Source organism: Epargyreus clarus, unplaced genomic scaffold (genome assembly GCF_041222505.1).
Source record: "Epargyreus clarus isolate Ecla_fem2 unplaced genomic scaffold, WU_Ecla_fem_2.2 ptg000006l, whole genome shotgun sequence".
NCBI lineage: Eukaryota > Metazoa > Arthropoda > Insecta > Lepidoptera > Hesperiidae > Epargyreus > Epargyreus clarus.
This window is the reverse complement of record NW_027332214.1, coordinates 13,452,311-13,469,386: the sequence shown is the minus strand read 5'-3', so window position 1 is coordinate 13,469,386 and position 17,076 is coordinate 13,452,311. Positions and strand designations below refer to the sequence as shown.

At 38.4% G+C, this 17,076-nt stretch overlaps 1 protein-coding gene across 1 annotated transcript; it reads left to right on the top strand.

Moving 5' to 3' along the window:
- Window positions 1–665: 665 nt before the first annotated feature.
- SMC2 (structural maintenance of chromosomes 2) lies at window positions 666–15,610 on the top strand. Its single transcript, XM_073074120.1, has 22 exons — window positions 666–979; window positions 1,624–1,773; window positions 2,084–2,245; window positions 2,536–2,646; window positions 2,817–2,938; window positions 3,016–3,172; window positions 3,639–3,830; window positions 4,414–4,549; window positions 5,233–5,408; window positions 5,905–6,088; window positions 6,211–6,284; window positions 6,592–6,738; window positions 7,344–7,565; window positions 7,895–8,037; window positions 8,769–8,868; window positions 9,254–9,366; window positions 9,785–10,013; window positions 10,661–10,855; window positions 11,440–11,640; window positions 12,432–12,647; window positions 13,397–13,606; window positions 14,142–15,610. Exons 1-22 carry the CDS (start codon window positions 812–814, stop codon window positions 14,250–14,252), a joined length of 3,519 nt encoding a protein of 1,172 aa, XP_072930221.1. The 5' UTR covers window positions 666–811; the 3' UTR covers window positions 14,253–15,610.
- The last annotated feature ends 1,466 nt before the right edge of the window (window positions 15,611–17,076 follow it).

Here is a 17,076-nt window from a genome sequence, read left to right as displayed (position 1 = left end):
TACATTCCTTTATACCAGTAATTAATAAATGATAGGATAGTAATGTATGATAGGAGGTATCAGCTATCACTACTCGATTATTCATAATAATGGAAAGCGACAGTCAAACTTTATATTTACATGTTTAAATTACATCTCATAACAAATAATAATCATTTAAAATCATTGTATATGTATACTTTTATTTAATAGAATTGGGCTGATCGGGCTGATCATTTTTATAAAACCATTATATCTATACTAATATTATCGATTTTAAAAATTCTTTCACCATTCGAAAGCTACATTATCCACGAGTAACATAGGCTATATTTTAAATGAAATATATTTGATAAATAGATTTTGAGGAGGTACAAAGTTTGCAAAGTCAGCTAGTGTATAATAAAAACACAAACCATCAGAGTAAATCCTGACTGCTTAAAATTATAGCATATGGTTACTTTTCCAATTTAAACGAACGAATAGATAATAATCGATGGAATATAATAGTATATTTTTATTAATATTTATCAATCACACTTATAAAAAGATTAATACATTATTACAGTCATTAATTAATGACTGTAAAAAGAAAAGTAATGATAACGTAGATAAAGTTAGGTCGAAAAGAAGGAATCAAAGGCGTATACCAAGTATTAAAAATTAAAAAAAATGTCAAACTATAACGTAACTGAGGGCAAGCGGCAAGTTAGCAGTCAAAATAATTTTCGATTTAACGGTTCCCTTTGTGATTTTGAAAGTATTTCATGTATTTACTGCTTTATTCGTGTCGTGATTGTTTTATGCCTCATATTAGTGTTGTAGGCACAAAATGTACATCAAATCTATATTGTTAGATGGTTTTAAATCATACGGAAACCGTGTAGAAGTGAGCGGTTTTGATCCGGAGTTTAACGCTATCACAGGATTGAATGGAACCGGCAAATCTAATATATTGGACTCAATCTGCTTCGTACTTGGCATCACCAATTTATCTAATGTAAGTTATGTTTGATTATAATAGTCTTAAATTTTGTAAAACACTGTATTCTGTCTGTCTTCATTTCCCGCCAAATATTCTGTTTACTTTAATGTTTTCTGTTTCATAGTTGTAGTAATTATAGGTTCTAATTTTCTTCTCGTGTCTGATAGTAATATATATTTCCAAATGTCATTATTCTATTCTATACTAAATATATGCAAAGTACCACTTGATAAAAAATAATTTTCATAATCAAATTATATTAATGTGCTCTTTATTTGAACACTTATTTATACTAATTACTTACTTTGTCCATAACAGGGTTATACCTAAAAAGTCCAATCATATTTGACTTAATTGTAGATTTATGGAAATAGGTGATAGTGGTATTGCTTAGGGCTTATAAAGTTAAATAGAAATTCATAGGTTGTAGGTTCATTGTTAGAACCTGTCATGGTTTTACATGGAACCACAGATACAGTTTCTGCCTTTCCCCCTCAGTGTAGACTGTCGTGTTACTGTGTAATTTGCAGGGTGTTGTAAGTAGCAATGCATGACCGACCTTGCCCCTGCAGTGATCATCAAACATCTGGTAGTATGCTTCTTGCAACTTTAATTGTGTAAAAAAATGTTTTCTTCCTATAAATTTCACATACTCATAGGTGAGAGCAGGCAGTCTCCAGGAACTGATCTACAAACATGGCCAGGCTGGCATTACCAAGGCCACCGTGAGCATAACCTTCGACAACAGAGACAAGAAGCAGTGCCCCATTGGCTACGAGAACCATGATGAAATTACTGTCACTAGACAGGTAAGGAGATCTTATTTTAAAGTGAATGAATGCAGTCTCAGAGACCTGGATTGTGGCCTGGATTTGTGGTTTGTGGAGTTATTGCCATACAAACACAGTAAAGTACAGGCACATGCAGGACTAATCTATATTCATAATTTAAGTTTTACCCTGGTTAAGAATTACTTGTGAAATGCTTTAAGCAGCATGTGGGTCACATGATAAAATACTTGGAAAAAGGTTTCTATTCTCTTAGGAAATACAAAATTGTATATTATCTCTATGGCTATCTTTTCATGTACACTTTTACTTTCATTTAATTTGTTAACAGGTGGTAATGGGAGGCAAGAACAAGTACTTAATAAATGGCATCAATGTTCAGAACAAGCGGGTCAGTGACCTCTTCTGCTCTGTGCAACTCAATGTCAACAATCCCCACTTTCTAATCATGCAGGGGCGGATCACCAAAGTGCTTAATATGAAGCCTCCTGAGGTATGTGCCATATTTTCATATTGATTCTTTTCTAGTAATTCTATGTATATGAATGAAATGGAAGTTCATAATACACATAAAATCTCCTGTTTTGTGGGTACTATGACCCAAAGACGAGTACAAAACATAATTTGAATATCACTTAGGTTAAATGTGACTGGGGATTGAATCCGGGACTAATGTATATCTGAGAACCTAGTAATATATTCTGATGAATGAATAAATGAAATGAATAATACAAGATGCTATCACATATTATATTAAAACATACATCTTGTCTTTGACACCAGATCTTAGCAATGGTGGAGGAAGCGGCAGGTACAAGAATGTATGAAGCTAAGAAGCAGGCTGCACAGAAGACCATTGAGAAGAAAGATGCCAAGTTAAATGAGCTCAATGATGTAAGAATTTTGTATTCATAGTATAGTAAAAAAATATATTAATTTCAAAGTCACAGACACACATCTAAGTTTTATTTATATTATATATTATATGTAAATACTAAAATTTCGTCAGTGTTGTGTGATATTATTGTTTCAAGTTCAATGGTTAATCTTGGTAATGGTTTTAGATCATCAAAGAAGACATAGCACCAAAATTGCAGAAGCTGCAAGATGAAAGATCACAATTTCAAGAGTACCAAAAAGTTGTTAGGGAGTTGGAAAACCTCACTAGACTTTATGTAGCATGGAAGTAAGTCTCTAAGTAATCTCATTTTTAATATAACAGATTAATTACCTCACACTTATTTTATATGTTTTGTTTTTCAGATATGTGTCTGCAGAAGAGAGTGCAAAAGAAGCTGCAAAGAAGGTGACTGAAGTAGAAGATGATATAAAAAGCAAGAAGGAGACAATTAAAAATAATGAGAAGGAGGCAAAAGACCTGGAGAAGCAGGTGGCTGACTTGAATAAAAAGCTGGATGAGGTACAAATAATTTGCATTTTACCTGAAATAGTGGTAAAAATAAGGATGAATATATTTTGTCTGTAATAAAAAATGGTAGGCAGGGTATAGAATTATTTTTTTTATGTATGTAAAATACCAATTCAGTAATAAGATCATTTATATTAATTAAAATCTAGGCTTATATAAGACTAATAATCATAAATTGAAGAAAACTTTCTCTGACACTGCACTCCTTTCTTCTAACATCTGAAGGAGTACACATTGTTCTTGTGTTCTAGAGTATAAGGATATAGAATAATAACTGTAATAATAATGTATGTTAGTAGTGATTAATTAATATAGTTCAGGTAGATTGATTTACCTTTGTACTAATATGTCACTCTTAATAAATGTTATTAATTCCTGCAAACCATGTGCAATTTTTGTTGAAATATCAAGTTATAACAAAAACAAAATATTAAGTTTGTCAAATAATATATTTTAGGAGTCAGGCAGTGTCCTAAAGGAGTTAGAAACAGAGTTACAAACAGCGGAGAAGACAGAGGCGTCGACAGCGGCGGCGCATAAGGCTGCCAAGGATGCTGTGTCCTCACACGAGAAGAAAGCCAGGCTGCTTGATAGGGCCTTGGCTGATGATAATATTGCCCTGAAAGACAAGAAGGCTGTATTGGATCAGGTAAGAAGTGACCAAAATTAGAAAGACTTATACTGGCACGCATAAACTTTGTTATCCATACCCATGAACCCAAATGGACGTAAGTATACAAAAATATAAAAATTTTGTTCAAGTTCATTAGTTTCCTATTATGTTTCTTTTCATATACGATGTAGAACTAGCAAACGAACAGGCTGTCCACCTCATATTAAAAAGCTATTTCTGCCTAATAACAGCAGTGTTAGGCATGGCTGTGTTCCTATTTGGAGGGTGTGGTAAGGGAGACATGCTTTTCCGAGGCGTTCCAGCTTAGTCCTCAGAGGTAGTGGCGCATCTGTGGCAGACCTTAGGTAGGAATATCCAATCCTATCTGGGGTTCATTACAGATGTCCATGGGTGGCAGTAGTCACTTACCATCAAATGGACTGTGAGCTCGTCTGCTATTCTTCTATTATAAAAAAAAAGTTGCCAAAGTTCGGAAGAGTTATATTGGCACCGATGAACATTGTTATCCATACCCAAGAACTTAAATGGTAAGCGTAACAAAAATCCAAAAAAAATCCTCAGGTTTATTGGTTTTCTATTATGACGTGTGTGTGCGCAGGTGTCGTCAACATTCGAGAGCCTGCGCGCGGCGAGCGCGAGCGGCGAGGCGGCGCTGGCGGCGGCGCAGGCGCGCTTCCTGGCCGTCAGCTCCGGCCTCGAGGGCGCCTCCGAGTCGCTGCAGGACCAGCTCATGGGTAAGGCCCTGCCTAATACGGCGATTGAGCTGTCTACAAGTGTTTCAATTCCTTCTAATGTATGTATGGCGTATGTTTTGGAACCAAATGAGCAAAGAATGAAAGGTGGTAAAGCCTTGTAAGGTTTGACTCCGGCGGCACCGCCGCCACACCTATTTCTGCCTAATAACAGCAGTCTTAAACGCCGCTGTGTTCTAGTTTGAAGGGTGTGGTAAGGGAGACATACTTTTCCAAGGAGTTCCAGCTTAGTCTTCAGGAGTAGCGGCGCGTAACCGACGTCTGGTAGGATTATCTAATCCTATCTGAGGTTGATTATAGATGTCCATGGGCGGCAGTAGCCACTTACTATAAGGTGAACTGCATGTTCGTCTGCTACTCTTATATTATATAAAAAAAATCAACTAAACGAAAATTAAATGAAACTGAAAGTTATCAAATTACATCTATCAAAGTTGGTTAATATTTCTATTATAGTGGTAAAATAAATTACAAAACTCATTTCTTATATAAACTACGTAAGAATTTGTACATAAACAATACCAATAGATTAGTAGACACAGTATTCTAATTATTAAAATTCCTTGAAAGTTATTGCAATTTAGCAAAATGAAATTGATTTTAGTTTATTTTCCATTATGATAAAAAAGTTTGCAGTTGTGTAACATTTAATATCGCCCTTTCAGCGGCAAAGCAAGAAGCTTCGGAGGCATCAACCCGCATATCTCAGAGTATGATGGAGAAGAAACACGCGGAAGATCGATTAAAAGGCTTGGAGAAGGAGTTCAAGTCCAGTAGCGTGCAGTACCAACGCGACATGGACAGCATTGCTAAGCATCAAGCAGAAGTGGATCAGCTGAAGGTCAGCTAGGATGATTGTTAAAGGGCTCTATTTATTTTGACAATAATAATATTCAAAAGATATAGGCATAAAATGCTATTTCTTATGTAACCTGAAAGACTATTTTATAATAAAAGATTCCATTATTTATTTTCTCTGACAATCTATTCTGTGACATCTTACTCTATAAATACATATAATATCCAGAGGGATATTAGTATACCTTATTATTTTATAGTTTCCCGCTACATTGCTGCTCGCCAGCACTTACATAGACTCTTATTAACATAGATAAACTAAAAATTATTGTAATTAAAATATTAGTATATATATAGTATATTTTATTGTAGTGTAAGGGACACCTATGTAAAATTAAAAATACGCCAATACCTTTTTTTTTTATAAAAGTTTACTAGCTACTACCGCATCAGAAGGTCAGTTTTAACCAGGAATAATAGTGTTAGTAATATTTCTATATGGATTATTAACAATATTTCGTCCATTATTATCCATCCAGGCTCAGCTATCCAGCATGAACTTCAGCGAGGAGCGTAGCAGCCAGCTGAAGGACACAGCTCGGCAGCTGCAGGCGACTGCGCGGCACAAGCGCGACGCGGCAGACGGGCTGTCGGCGCGGCTGCAGCGCTGCCACTTCCAGTACACGGCGCCGCAGCCCGACTTCGATCACAGCAGGGTTGCTGGTTAGTATCATTGGAAACTTTTGTGCCATACAGTATCTTGATGAATATGTGTTAAGTGTCACGTTTCTGTAATCAGTCTTATAATGTTGTTATATTTTGATTATTTTGTTTCACATTTTCAGGTACTGTATGCAGATTGATTGATGTTTGTGATCCGAAATACTGTACTGCATTGGAAACTGCTGCGGGTGGCCGAGTAAGTTCATGAAAGAAATGTATTTAGTATACAGTGAATATTACATTTGTAATTAATTAATTTTGTCTTTTTAATATATGAAATCAGTTAACTACTGTTACATTGTTTGATATTCCACCTCATGGAAATTACAATTTGGGGAGTTGGCAATCTATGACTGGCTTTGAATAAATCCTTGTAACTTTTTTTTAATTTTTCATGACATAGTGCGCCAGAAATAGTTTGGAATCAGATCCTTTTAGTACATTGCTTCCTTACCACATAGATAATGCTATAACAATAAGTAACATTATGAGTATTCGTGCAGTTATACAACGTGGTGGTAGACACTGAGGTGACGAGCAAGCTGCTGCTGCAGCGCGGGCAGCTGCGCTCGCGCACCACCATCATCCCGCTCAACAAGATCGCCGGCCACTGCATCCCGCGCGACACCGTGCGGATCGCGCAGGAGATCGTATGTACCTGATCTGTTTATGAACTAATCAACATTTGCATTTTTACAATAATTACTAGCTGACGTTATAATGCGTAATAACTAATAAATAAAACTCATTTTTTTTAAATTCAAACTAGGTTCTTCTTTACAGAACACTTTTTGAATGTCAATGCAACTATCATCACTTCATAAGGTGTTACGTTATGGAGAAGGAGCGGCGAAAGAAATTCCATTACTTATAAAAAATGCTTACATATCTTTTAAAAAAATGTTTTATACAATGGCACCTTTTTTTTTTTTGTTTTCGAGGAGGGAAACCTTTAAAAGGTACCCGACGAAGTGGGAGCGACGCCGGGTTATGTGGGATTTTTACCGCACCAAAACCCCCCCGATGGTACATGTAGAGCTGGAGCTACTTCAGACCACACTGTTATATGAGTCAAATAATCACTCAGCCTATAGTACGCTCTTTTACATAGCATTTGTTTAACGATAAGCTTAAACTTTTTTCTTTGAGATTCAAGATGGACGGTAGTAACCGTCTATTATTAACTGACTACTGTCGTTCAAAAATATTGTATTCGATGTTGCTTAAATTACCATCGAGCTACGTATTATGCCAGGGTGGCGGTCCAGACAAGGTGCAACTGGCGTTGGACTTGATTTCGTTCGACGAGCGTCTCCGGCCGGCCCTGGCGTGGGTGTTCGGCGGCACGCTGGTGTGCGCGGACCTGGAGACGGCCAAGTGCGTGACGTTCCACCCGCGCGTGCAGCGCCGCTGCGTCACGCTCGACGGGGACGTGTTCGACCCCTCGGGCACGCTGTCCGGCGGCGCCAGGGTCAAGGTACGTGGCGGATGACGTCATAAGTGAGCGGAAGTGGAGCAATTATGGTCACCATCATCAGCGACGAAGTCGAAAATATGAAGTATCGCTCGTGTGTGGCGGCTTCCTGCTACTGGTAAAGAGATGGCGCTACATTTATTTTAAATCACGCTATTTAAGTTTTCTCAAAAACTTACTTATATATGTACATTTTCAAGCTCCCAATTGAGACCATTGAAGCACGCTCCCTTCCTCCTTTGCCAACTGTCGCTGTGTTCTTGACATTTGACAATATTTAAAATATAAATATTATAAAATATAGATAATAATTTATAATTTTATATTTACAGGGTGGTTCAGTACTAGTTCAAATAGCAGAACTGAAGGAATTGGAGAAGGAACTTAAACAGATGGAATCTCAGCTCGCGAAGTGCACCTCCGAACTTAATTCTATGCAAAACTCAGCCGATAAATATACTTCACTCCAACAAAGGTATTGTCATTTTATTTGTTAAATTACGGTAGTTTAAGAAATTTAATAATTGTTTATTAAAACTTGGGGCACTTCAGATTGCCATTTAGGATTACATTCGATAATGAAATACTGAAATTAATCAATATTGCTTGAATAAGGCTAGCAAGGTTTGAAAAAAGATTTTAATTAATGAAAATTAAAAAACTCGTATGACAGTGCACGTTGGTAGGGTTACATTAGTGCGAACAGGTTGATTGAAAAGTATAGTCCGCGTAAAACTGCTAGTCCGCTCTGAATATAGAAATAAATAGCGTCGCCATAACAAATTGTATGACTACACGTCCTCGCAACAACTTCAGAGCGGAGCATAGATTAGTAAAGATTACTCACTCCTAACAAGAATATGTTACCAGTTTTGACAATTGAAATTGTTATAGTCCTTTATTTTTGTGTTTGAAAAATAAAAAAAAAAAAGTTTTTAGAGCATTTACGAATGAAACGATATTTCTCCACACTTTTTTTTTTTCGATTCCGTGTTGTTTTTGCACCACTTAACTGCACATGTTGGCATTGTTCCGCGCAAATTACACCATGACAGTCGGAGACGTAATGGGAAAACATTCAGCCATTATACGTATGAGTCTGCCATTTGTGGCTTCCTTGAATTTCAAGGCGGTGAGATATTCTAGTAGGTAGATTCTATGGAGGGGAGTAGCAGTTTGGCGACAACTCTAACAAAATGTTTGCAGGCTGGAGATGTCTGCGCACGCGCTGTCGGTGTCGCAGGCGCGCGTGGCGGCCACGCCCACCGCGCAGCTGCACGCAGAGATCGCCGCGCTCAAGGAACGGGTGAGATGGAACGAAATACTTGTATATTGCAAACTTCTAGTCCGATCTGAAGTTAATGCGTGCAGGTGTCAGTCAGAGAGCGAATGCGGTCGAACACAACTACAAGCATACCCTCCGTAGGAACGTAAGTTCACTAACGCAGCTATGTACCCGCGGGTGAGAGCGGGCAGCGGAGTGTGCCGGGGCGGGGGGACCCGGGCTGTCGTCGTCCATCTTATATCTACAATTTGCTGTTGCGACGCGACTCAGCTCTATATTCAGAGCGGACTAGAAGTTTGGCGAGGACTTTTATCACTTTGTAGGCCACTGTAGATAATAAAATAATAATAGCATGAAAACTGTTGGAGAAGTGAACATAATTTGTATTAAAAATATCATGTATCAGGTAGCTGAACTAACAGCTGCTGTGGAACAAGACAAGAAAACTCAACAAGAGACAGCAGTCAAGGCAAGGGAATTGGAAGCGAAAGTAAAAGATATCAAGGGCCACAGAGAAAGGTGTGTACATGAACTAAATATGCTATGTTATTTTTTTAATATAAAATCTACTTCACTGTACTACTAAAAAGTTATAGTTTTATTGAGATAACACATAAATATTTACATTTTGTAAAACTTATATACATAAACAACATTCTAAACTAATCTTTATGCACATTAACTTACGGCACAAAATGCGCGCCGTGAAATGCTATACGGACGCTCAGACAGCTGGCGATGGACGACGGGCACCCGGCCGCGGCAAATGCATTGAAAAATGAATTCTATGTAGATGACTTAATAAGTGGCTACAACTATATGTTAGTTCTAAGCTAATTTTACTATTGTACACATATAATTAAATACTAATAAGCTAATTTTACTTCATCCAAATTGTTTTAAAGTATGTCATGTCCACCATTACATATTTTTACAGAGAATTCAAAAAGGCAGAAGAAGCTTTAAAAAAAGCAAAGAAGGACGCAGAACAGCACAGCACGTCGTGGAAGCAGAGAGAGCAAGAGTTCGAGACTCTGCGCCTGGAGGTGGAGGAGCTGGAGAAGGCGGTGGCCAGCAGCAGCAAGCAGCTGCAGGACACCACCGAGGCTGCGGGGGAACTGCAACAGGGCTTGCTAACTGCTAAGGAGGAATATACGAAAGCTATGGTCAGTATTTTTATAATATAGGAGTAGCAGACGAGCATGCTGTCCACCTGATGGTAAGTGGCTACTGCCGCCCATGGACATCTGTAATCAACCCCAGATAGGATTAGATATTCCTACCTGAGGTCGGCCACAGATGTGCCTCTATCCCTGAGGACTAAGCTGGAATACCTCGAAAATGTATATCTCCCTTATCCTTTCAAAACGGAACACAGCAGCGCCTAACACTGCTGTTATTAGGCAGAAATAGGTTTGGCCGTGGTGCCGCCGGAGTCGAATCACAAAGGGTTCTATCACCTTAGTAGTTCATAATGTAATAGATCTAACTTATCGGCTCAACAACCTAATCTCCGCAACTTAATCAGTATTAGATGTGTGAGAAATTGAAGTGGAAATGTTAAAGTTGCAAACATGTCTTCAATGGACCTTTAACAAGACTTATACTATCTTAGAGAAGGTTAATCCAATTATGTACTATATGATGTTAGACTAAAATGATCGCGAAATTGAGATATTTTTAACCGACTTCATACTATGTAACGGATATTCACGATATGCGGTTTTTTATTTTTTTAAATGCTATTTTTAATTATTAAAATAATAATTAACTTCAATTTTTCGTAATAGAAAACATGCATTTTGATTAATAGGAAACGGTAAAGAATCTACAATCGCGGATAAAGAAGCAGAAGGCGGCCATAGCGAGCCGCAGTAGTGATATCGCCAAACTCCTGCAGAAGAAAGAGCAACTCGGGAAAGCGAATGGCGACATACAGCTTAAGATCAAAGAGCTAGATTATAAGATTAAGGAGTTGCACACTGAGGCTACTGAATGTGAGCAGAGAGTGAGTATATTGTAGTGTTAATTATTTCTATTTTAGGTACTGTTTTGAGAAACATGTTAATTTCATACATAGGTATGCAATATATTATTTTGTTAAGATCGGATATAAAAAATATTGTAAATATAATTTTTAAGTATTCTTGTACGTTTATTAAAAGGAATATGACGTTCGATGCACACTTAAATAATAAGTTGGTGTTCCAAAGAATCATTAGGTTAGGTATAGTCCGCGTAAAACTGTTAGTCCGCTCTGAATATAGAAATGAATCACGTTGCCATAACATATTTTATGACTACATATGTTCACAACAACTTCAGAGCGGACTAGCAGTTTGGCGCACAGTATAATTGGATCGACTTATTTACTAAACACATAAAATAAAGCAATAAGCATTACAGAAACTCTTTTAATTTGCGAAACTCTTTAAAGCTGCGAAGTTCAGCAAGGGGTGTGCAGAAAATGTCAACAGCTGGACTTCACTCCACACAGTGCGCATACTTAGTCAAAAGTGGTTACCAATTCAGCTGTCTACATGGCCTACGTTGTTACGTATATCGGTTGCATTAACACGTTTGTTTTCCCAGATCAAGAGCCTAGAGTCGGAGAACCCGTGGATATCGTCGGAGAGGCAGTACTTCGGCGCGGCGGGCGGGCTGTACGACTTCGAGGCGCGCGGCGCGGCGGCGGCGGGCGCGCGCCGCACGCAGCTGCGCGAGCGCCGCGACCGCCTCGCGCGCGGACTCAACGCGCGCGCGCACACGCTGCTCGCCAAGGAGGAGGAGCAGGCGAGCACACACACACACACACACATACATACACGTGCACATGCATATACATAGGAGAGGCAGGCGAGACACACACACATACATACACGTACACACACATATACATACACACGTACACGTGTACGTGGGTACACGTGTATATACAGGTACATATACGTGTACGCATTTTGAAGGTGATAGAACTCATTGTGGTTGGACTCCGGCGGCACCACCGCCACACGTATTTATGCTTCATAACAGCAGCGTTAAGCGCTACTGTGTTCTGGTTTGAAGGGTGCGTCTCGAGGCGTTCCAGCTTAGTCTTTAAGGATAGGAATAAAATCTTATCTGGGGTTGATTACACATGTCCTTGCGCAGCATTAGTCACTTACCATCAGGTATACTGCATGTTCGTCTGCTACTTCTATAATTATCATAAAACACAAAATTTGATGCTGCTAGGAACACGTACACAAGTAGTGAATGAACGTATCTTGTAATAAATATTACATGCAGTTCATTATAAACTAATTACAATGAACTAGCATTATGACCATTAAATAATTATATGAAAGTTGTAGAACCCTTAGTGGTTTGATTGTGGACCATCATATCTATTTCTGTTTATTAATAGCAGCGTTAAGTGCTGCTGTGTGGTAGTTTGAAGGGTCTGTACTGGTAGGAGTAGACTCAAATTATAGAAAAATGCCATTATAAAAAAACAGTACAGTTTTCCATGTAACGTTAACTTTAGTATAATTTATACTTATTTGTGATTATTGTATTGTAATCGAATATAATGTGGTGTACAGTATCAGGACGTGATGCGCAAGAAGCAGATCGTGGAAGCGGACCGCGCGAAGCTGGTGCAGGTGATGGGCGAGCTGGACGAGAAGAAGCGGCGCACGCTGGCGGCGGCGTGCGAGCAGGTGTCGCGCGACTTCGCGTCCATCTTCGCCACGCTGCTGCCCGGCGCGCACGCCCGCCTGCGCCCGCCGCCCGGCCGCTCCGTGCTCGACGGCCTGGAGGTACGCCGCGGCACACACACACACACGCACGCACGCACGCACACGCGCACGCACACTGGTCACGTGGCTGGATCGGATGTGGTGTGCGCTGAGTGACGACGCAGACGCACACACATACATACATACATACATACATATACATAAATACATATATACACAGAGTCACGCGCCCCGGCCGTACGTTTTTACCTATACACATATTATTCAGGTGTGACAGACGCACGTGCATAAGCACGAGCGCTCATGTACATGATGCTTCCCTACATATGTGCCGTATACATATTGTGCATGCAAGTTCGTTCGCACGAACGGGCGTACGCATCCTGGTACACATTTATATAGTCCGCGCCAAACTGCTAGTCCGCTCTGAATATTGAAATGAGTCGCGTCACCATAACAAATTGTACGACTACACCTGCAACAACATCATTGTTCGTTAGTCAAATAGCGACGTCCGGTTCATTAACTGATATCAACAAGTCTCTACAAGTAAAGAGTAATTGTAACACATACATTTTGTCTTAACATTCTTAAACTAGAACAATCTTTTTATACCACTTCCATGTTCAACCAAAAACTGACGTGTTAGTGATGCCAATACCCTAATTAAACTAAGATTCAGTATGCCAATAGTACCTCGTAAACTGCCAAGAATTTGATAACCTCTAGCATGATTCTACATTGCCATCACATCACAGAAATGATAATGTTCAGTTAAAACACGAAGTACTTTACTCTGTACGTTCCAGGTGAAAGTGGGCTTCAACAACACGTGGAAGGAGTCGCTGGGCGAGCTGTCGGGCGGGCAACGCTCGCTGGTCGCGCTGTCGTTGGTGCTCGCCATGTTGCTGTTCAAGCCGGCGCCGCTCTACATCCTCGATGAGGTCGATGCTGCGCTCGACCTCTCGCACACGCAGAACATTGGTCAGATGTTGAAGGAACACTTTAAACATTCCCAGGTTGGTTGCTTTATATAAAAAATAATATAATATAAAATATTTATTCTATCTATAATATATCTAAATCTTTGTCAGTAATACTAAAGTTTTTTCACTTGCTATTAATAATCATGTATGTATCGGATAGATTAATTATTAATAGCCTGTTGGGGGCTATCAGACCAATTCGAAAACTACTAATTTCTTTGCATTTTAAGAATGGTCACATAACGATAAAAGAATTTGAAGGTGGTAGGTGGTTGAACCCTTTATGGTTTGACTCCGGTGGCATCACCGCCACATCTATTTCTGTCCCATAACAGTGGTATTAAACGCTACTGTGTTCTGGTTTGAACGTAGCGGCTCATATGTAGTGAGCTCAGGTAGGAATATCTATTTCTATCCTACCTGGGGTTAGTTACAGGTTATGTCCATAGGCGGCAGTAGCCACTTAACATCAGGTGGACTACATGCTCGTCTGCTACTCCTATATTATATAAAAAGTCTAACCAAATTGCTTCTTTTATTTATTAAACAACGTGTGTTATATTCGCAGTTCATAATAGTGTCGCTGAAGGACGGCATGTTCAACAACGCCAACGTGTTGTTCCGCACGCGCTTCGCGGACGGCATGTCCGCCGTCACGCGCACCGCCACGCGCCGCTAGCGCTGCAACGCTAAGAAAATACTTTTAGATTTCAATCATAGATAAGTATAGATATCTCACCGCCTTGTTATTGAAGGAAGCTATCAAATAGCTTAAACGGCTGACAATTCTGTCAGCGGCTGTCATGGTGCCGACATGTGCAGTTAAATGGTGCAAAAACACGAAATCGAAGAAAAATGCGGAGAAATATCGTTTCATTCCTAAATGATCGAAAACTATTTTTTTTAATATTTTTCAAACACGAAAGTAGATGAAAGTGACAATTTCAATAGTCAAAAATTTTTAACAAAAAAATACAACCGACTTCTATGTCACTACAAAGTATAAAATAATTCAAATAAATGTTGGTTTAGTACATATTTCTGAAGTCATATTTTGTCTCCGAGCTACATTATCAGACTCTTAAATAGTCAACGATGAACTGGCTCTGCAATTTCATTAGAACCTACACCAAATATCTTCAAACAAAACTCAATTATACCCATCGGTTGAGGAGTTACATATTTTGTCTCCAGAACCCACTCTGATCCTCATCATATTTAAATGGGACCAACTTGTAGCAATAGTCCACATGCGAAATTAAAGGCATTAAAATAGGTTCATAAACGGCGAAGTTATGGCTGTTATATTTACATGGGTGGAGGAGTTCCCCTCATTTTCTCCAGAACCCATCGATAGATCCTAACCATATTTAAATGGGACCAACTTCCAGCTCGTCTCTACACAATAAAAAAAGAATTATTAAAATCGGTTCACTAACGGCGGAGTAATTCGTGTACATACATAAAAAAAAGATACCGGCCGAATTGATAACCACCTCCTTTTTGAAGTCGGTTAAAAACTGGTTATATTTTCTTATTAGGAGTGAGTAATCTTTACTAATCTATGAATTCAATTTACGGAAATGTGTGAAGAAAACGTAATTTACATTTTTAAATGGACATTTGTAAATACTGATCAGTGCTCTGTAATATGTTTACAAGGCTAATTTGTGTATGTGCTCTTTTTTAAAGTCGTTCAAACGTAATAGTTAAAAGTTCGATATCCTAAGAATTTACGATTGACATTTTTATTGTAAATTGGTCTGTTGTTAATGATCGGCCTGTTACTCAAATTCGTAAAACGCGTAATATAGTAGCAGTTATTCATTCTGTATCACTTTTAATTCTCATGTTTTCGAGTACAACCCTGATGTTTATCAATTGTAGATCAAAAACGAAAATGGAGAGAGGAACGGAGAGCGGAGAATGTTTACCAAAAACGTGTAAACAACGGAGTGATGAAGTGTCCTATGAATGTTTTTAAATGTATATAGATTTATTTAAGTTAAGTAATAAAAATATTTGCGGTAAAAGTAATTGTAATTTCATTTTCTGTTTCCATAATGACAAACACTCGTATAATTTGGCAGCGTTGGCGTATCAAAAATTATTTTTACGTTTTGTTATAGTCCGCGCTAAACTGCTAATCCGTTCTGAAGTCGTTGCGTTCAGGTTTGCTAAGACGATGCGATTCGTTTCTATATTCAGAGCGTACTAGCAGTTTTACGCGGACTATACCAAATAAATTAGAGGATGTTAGTGAGTGATTGAAATTTGCTGCTTAAGGACAATAAAAAGCAATGAACATAAACATCTTTACTAATATTATAAAGAGGAAAGGTTTGAGTGTTTGTTTGCATTGAATAGGCTCCGGAACTACTGGTCCGATTTGAAAAATTCTTTTCCCATTAGAATCCTTGATTATCCGCGATTAATATAGGCTTTAGAATATTTCGCTAAGTATTAGGAATCCGTATGTAAACTTCGATATTGAAATCAAATGTCGCGACGGGTCTAGTATTTAATAAACCTACACGTAATACGAATATGATACGTGTAATATCCTTGCACACCGCCATCTATCGGCCGTTAAAAATTCAATTACCCTAAACATTCGACCATAACACTCACCTGCTCTTGGGAAATAAAACTTTAGTATTCGAAGCTGACTTTAATATCCGATTTGATCTCATATCCAGTTCACGTATAATATTTTATAGTCGACGATAAAAATGGTCCAGGTATCATAGCAAGATTCCATATTGATGCAGAACGTCGATATACCTGTATACTCACTAGAAAGACTAGACAAGTATTAAAATGTTCTTAAATTAACGTACATGAAAACTAACACCCGTTATCAATATTATTAATCTATCTAATGTGTGACCTATAAATGATATTTGTTATTATTCACGAGTGTAAGAAATACTTTGTGCCAATTTGTTCCACACACTGAAGAGCTTCAAAGCTTGTGTTGTAGGTAATGATAGAAGATAATCTTAACCGTAATTTATGGCGTCCCTACATTATTACTCTACGAAAGAGTCAAGGAGGTAGAATTAAATGAAATATAAATTTACTACGGACACAAACATGTTTGTTCAGTCGAGTAGCAAAATCTGTATACGATTTTTAGACTAAAACTTGATAGATGGAAATTTGATTGCATTAGTTTTAGTTTGCGGTTTTGCTTGCATACTCGTAATTACTTCTATAGTTATAGTGGCTTATTGCCCTACAATCGAAATAAAACGTCTTTTATTTCTCAATAATACCACGATTTAATATTGTACCGTGCAAATTTAACACGAAATAAGTAAGCCATTTACGGAAGCTTTATAAATATGCCCAGCAGGCTTATACGACGAAATTGGGCATTATTTTAATTTAGTTTTGCGCGTGACGACCCCGGACACTAAGTTTGATGGATGAGACATCGCCTATCGCTAACCATCGCCGCCTTCACTTTTTACTACCTTTAGAATAATTTCGCTCTAATC

Excerpts from the sequence above, each read along its gene's own strand:
- SMC2 (XM_073074120.1), top strand. The coding sequence starts at position 812 with ATGTACATCAAATCTATATTGTTAGATGGTTTTAAATCATACGGAAAC. Across the intron at positions 2,246-2,535 it reads TTAATATGAAGCCTCCTGAG|ATCTTAGCAATGGTGGAGGA; the intron begins GTATGTGCCATA and ends CTTTGACACCAG. Across the intron at positions 2,939-3,015 it reads AGACTTTATGTAGCATGGAA|ATATGTGTCTGCAGAAGAGA; the intron begins GTAAGTCTCTAA and ends TTTGTTTTTCAG.